The following is a 5106-nucleotide window of genomic DNA, read 5'->3' on the forward strand; positions in this document are numbered from 1 at the left end:
GTAGTTTAAATCGTAGATATTTATTTCTCCAGTTCTCGAGGCTGGGAAGTCCAAAATCAAGGTGCCAGCCAATTCAGTTCCTGGTGAAGAACCACTTCCTGGCTTTCAAATGACCCCCTCTTGCTGAGTCCTCACATGGCAGAGAGAAAGAGTTCTGGTCCCTCTTCGTCTTCTTATAAGGACACAAGTCCCAACACGGGGGCCCCATCCTATGACCTCATCTAAACCTAATTACCTCCCAAAAGTCCCACCTCCAGCAACTATCACATTGGGGGTTAGGACGTCAACATATGAATTTGGTGTGGGAGGACCCAAACATTCAGTCTATGACACACTGTCCCTGTTCCCCCTCTAAAAATCATGACTATATGCAAAATATATTCACTCCATCCTAAGAGCCCCCAAAATCTCAATTCATTCCAGCATCAATCCTAAAGTCTAAAGACTCATCTAAATAGGACCTAAATCAGGTATGGGTGAGACTGCAGGTAGAATTCATCCTGAGGCAAAACTCCTCTCCAATTGTGAACCTGTGAAACCAGAAAAGCATGTGCTTCAAAATACAGTCATGGGACAGGCATAGGATAGACATCCCCATTCCAAAAGGAGAAATTGGAAGTAAGGGGGGATAGTCCCAAGCCCAAGCAAGTCCAAAACCTAGCAAGGCAAATATCACTTGATCTTAGGGCTGGAGAATAATTCTCTTAGGGTCAATGCTCTGCCCCTCTGGACCTGTTGGGGTGGCAGTCCTGCCTTCAGGTCGCACTGGGATGGCAATCCAAACCCTGTGATTCTTCTGGGTAGGTCGCTGCCTCATGCATGTGGGTGGCCCCACCCCCCAGGCTCCAGGTGGTTACTGTGTGGCCTGTTGAAACCCAGGCAATGCCCCCGCCCCCTATTGAAACAAAGGAGGCAGCCCTGATGATACCTGAATTGCCTTTAGGATCATTATTCCCCTGTCTTGAAAAATAGCACAGGTTCACAGCCAAATAGCTCTATGATCCAGTCCTATAGGATCTAAGTTCAATGGCCTTCCTTCATTTGGTCTCAGCCCTGTCCCCTTCAGTTCCAAGTGCAGGTGTTTCTGATGGGGTGGCTGATTAGGTCTTTGGTTCACACCCATACTAATCTCCTTAGCAAATGGGTGTTAGGCCATACCCTTAGTGTTCTCTTCAGAACAAGCTTGCCCATTTTTTGCAATATGGACAGCCGGAGAATTTTGCAAATCTTTAAGTTCTGGTTCTTTTTTGCTTAACAATTGTTTCTTCAATTCATTTCTCCCTTTTCGTATTTTGCCATAAGTAGTCGCAACACACCAAACCTCCCCTTCAATACATTGCTTAGAAATCTCCTCAGCTAAACATGCAGTTTCATCTCTCACAAGTTCTACCTTCCACAAAACACTAAACAGGAACACAATTCAGCCAAGGTGTTTGCCACTTTATGAAAAGGATCAGCTTTCCTACATTGTCTAAGAATATGTTCCTCATTCCTGTTGAGGCCTCACCAGAATGGCCTTTATAGTCCACATTTCTACCAACATTCTGTTCATGATTATTTACGTATTCTCTAAGAAGATGGAAGCTTTCTCTATAAGGCTCCTCTTTTCTTTCTAAGCCCTCACCTGAATCACCTTTAACTGTCCCTTCATGGCAATCTTGTCTTTTTCCAGCATTCACCTCAAAACTCTCCCAGCCTTTACTCATTACCGAGCTCCAATGCCACTTCCACATTTTTAGATATTTGTTGCAGCAGCACGCCACCTCACAGTCCCAAAATTCCCTCTTAGTCAGCTCAGTCTGCTCTAACAAAATATCATGGCCTGGGTGGCTAAACAAGAGATGTTCGTTTCTCCCAATTTTATAGACTGGAAGTCTGAGATGAGGGTGCCAACGTGGTGGGGTTCTGAGCAGGGGCCTCTTCCTCGTTTGCAGATGGCCACCTACTCGCGTTGTGCTCACATGGCCTTTCCTCGGTAATGCACATGGAAAGAACCACCAGACAGAAGAGAAATAAGGAAATAGAGGACTCGAGCAACTCAATAAACCATCCAGGTCAAACAAACATGTATGAACACTCTCCCCAACAACAACACAATACATTCTTCTGAGCGGTCTTTCTTGCTCCTCCTCTTTGTGGAAGGGCACTAATCCCATCATGGGGGTCCCACACTCATGACCTCATCTAAACTTAATCTTCTCCCAAAGACCCAACCTCCAAATGCTGTCACACTGGGGTTTAAAGTGTCAACATGTGAATCTGAGGCGGGAGACAAACTTTCAGTCCATAGCTGGTATCGTGTTGATTACAGTATTACTCATTTACTGACCATTGAGTTTATTATCTTGAATTTCATAGGTTTATTAAGAATTTATAGTTTTTCTTGGAGAAATAACCACTTCATGTCCTTCGCCCGTTTTTCCTACTGAGATCTTCATTTTTAATGTTTTGATTTGTAAGACTTTTTTACATTGTAAAGAGACTAACATTTTGTTGCATAAAATTTTACAGTTTGTTTTTCTTTCAAAATTTGTTTTGTAACAGGAATTTTAATATATAAATAAATTATTAATTGCAATGTTTAATTTCTATTAATAAAAAGCTTTAAAAATTTTTAAATGTAAGGAAGTTTTTCACTTTTTTTTCTTTATGATTCCTCTTTTGGTATCATTCATAGAAATACTTGAACCACTTCAGCATCACAGGTATTTAGCAAGGAACGTTGGTAATAACAATAGTAAAATCACTAATAATCACCACCACGTATCAACTATTTACTACATATCAGACACTCTACATACATTACTCTATTTAATTCTCACAACAAACCTATGAAGTAATTACTATTCCCATTCTACAGATCAGGAAACTGAGGCTGAAGAAGACAAAGTGACTTGCCCAAAGTCATGTGACTTGCAAGTGTTGGAGCTGGGGCTGGCCTGTGGTCAAGTGGTTGAGTTCGTGAGCTCCACTTCAGTGGCCCAGGGTTTCACCAGTTCAGATCCTGGGCGTGGACACGGCTCTGCTCACCAAGCCATGCTGAGGCGGCGTCCCACATGCCACAACCAGAAGGACCTACAACTAGAATATACAGCTATGTACTGGGGGCTTTGGGGAGAAGAAGGAAAAAAAAAAAGATTGGCAACAGATGTTAGCTCAGGGCCCATATTTAAAAAAAGGAGCTCCAAGAGATCCAGTTAGCTTTAAAAAAAAGTGTTGGAGCTGAGATCAGTCACTTTGCTGTGTACCAACTCTGGGTTTTGTGAACAGATGTGTATACCTGGATCCACATCGTGGCTCTGCTGTGCTGGCTGCTAGGTGTGTCACCTTGTGCATGTCCCCTCACCCCTCTGAGTCTCAATGTCAGCTGAAAAATTTGTTTAACAAATTTTGTCGATTTAAATGACAAAAACTGTGCAGTGTGCCTACCACCGAGAGACAGTCGCTACAAAAGAGTAGTCACCACACCTCTTTGCTGGAGCACCCTCACTCTTTCCCTCCCCTCTCTTTGTAGAGGGGTGGCGATGGAGGGGTGGGTGAGAGAAAGGGGAGACGAATGCCTGTGGTGAGATGCAGAGGCTGAAATTCTGGGCCTAGCAGACCCAAGTAAGGAATAGAGCGAGGTGCAGAGGCGCATCCCTGAAGGAGATCCCACCCAGGGAGTGACTCACATTTCCAGCAGGGCAGGTGGTAAGCGTTTCCACGTGTGTGAGTTAGGGGTGGGGCTGGATCAAGAACATCTCTCCACGGCTCAGAAGCAGCCACTCTCGCTTGTGAGGAGAGCCCTGTGAGGTTGCTGCTTATCTGCCAGCTGTCACCCTGTTGGCCTCGACACCCACACCGAGATCATGGGTACCCTCGAGGGACACCTGCTGCCAGGGATGTTCTTCCTCATCTTCTCACTCTACTACTCAGTGCTGATGTCCTTGGCCCTGCTACGGGGACAGAGGTTCCTCAAACCCCCTCTACCCCCAAGGGAGAAGCGAGGACACAGGTCGTGGCCGTCGGTACCTGTGGAAGGGGTCGTGAAGGCAGTCATCTCTGTGATCGGCATCATGGCCCAGTTTTTCTACCCACCAGGAGAAAACCGACTGATGATGGTAGACTGGGAGGACCCTCAGCGACCATTCTTATTCAAGGACAGCTGGCAACATGCCACCATGTACGGGTTCTTCCTAGTCAGTGGTGTGGTGGACATCTTGAGCCAGTGGTGTTGGGCGCGGCAGAATATCAAGCTGGAGCGAGCAGCCGAGGCCCTGGCCTTCTATGTGCTGGCGCTGCTGATGGCCTCCCACGTTGAGAACAAGGGCGCCCTAGAGATCCGCGTGCACCTCCTGTTGATAGTGCCTGTCATCCTGCTCGGCCTGGTGCTCACCATCGAGGTCTGGGCCCCTGACCAGCCTCCATTCTGGGTGTTCAAGGCCTGGATGTGGCAGGTGCTCGGCAACTGGCTGCTGCAGCTCTGTGTGGTAATGTACGTTCCTCCCTCCGGGCAGCCCTGGAAAGGAGACAACCCCACAGACCTCGCCTTCCTCACCATCTTCTTCTGCTGGCATCTGGGCTTTGGAGCCGCCACGGTGGCCGCTGTCTATGGCCTCTGCAGCCTCTGGCACCATCACTGGTCCTCCTGGAGAGAGGCCCCAGGTGCCAAATACCAGCCATGCCCCATGGGCTCCAGCAGCGAAGAGCTGGAGAAGTTCAGATCAGGCACCGAGCTGCAGGACGGGAGCGTTTAGGTTTGGAATCTGTCTTTGTGCTATGCCCTTTGTAATGAGAGTTTTGAGGACGCCCACCGTGTACACGGCAGAGAAATGTCCTGGATCTGCAATGTGGCTTTCGATCACAGGAGTCCTCTTCCTTGTTCCTAAATAAACCCTCCAGCTCCTAGGATTCCTTCTATTTATTGCTCGCCTCTCTCCAGGTCTGTCTCTTCCCGGTCTCCCTATTCAGTCTGTCTGGTTCCTGGCCATGGACCTACAGGGAGTGAGAATGAGATGTAGTGCTTTTCTCTGAAGCTTTTGGGATCCAAGAGGAGGAAACAGAGGGAGACGGAGAGTCACTGGGGACTCAGGGAGGGTTCTATCTGTCTGCGGCGGGGCCGGCTCT

The 5106-nt window shown here is 47.5% G+C and overlaps 1 protein-coding gene across 1 annotated transcript; it reads left to right on the top strand.

The window, feature by feature from the left end:
• Positions 1–3749: 3749 nt before the first annotated feature.
• Positions 3750–4887, top strand: LOC124233527 (transmembrane epididymal protein 1A-like). Its single transcript, XM_046650672.1, has one exon. The coding sequence runs from the start codon at positions 3849–3851 to the stop codon at positions 4734–4736; it is 888 nt and encodes a 295-aa protein (XP_046506628.1). The 5' UTR covers positions 3750–3848; the 3' UTR covers positions 4737–4887.
• The last annotated feature ends 219 nt before the right edge of the window (positions 4888–5106 follow it).

This window comes from Equus quagga, unplaced genomic scaffold (assembly GCF_021613505.1).
Source record: "Equus quagga isolate Etosha38 unplaced genomic scaffold, UCLA_HA_Equagga_1.0 203209_RagTag, whole genome shotgun sequence".
NCBI classification, from domain to species: domain Eukaryota; kingdom Metazoa; phylum Chordata; class Mammalia; order Perissodactyla; family Equidae; genus Equus; species Equus quagga.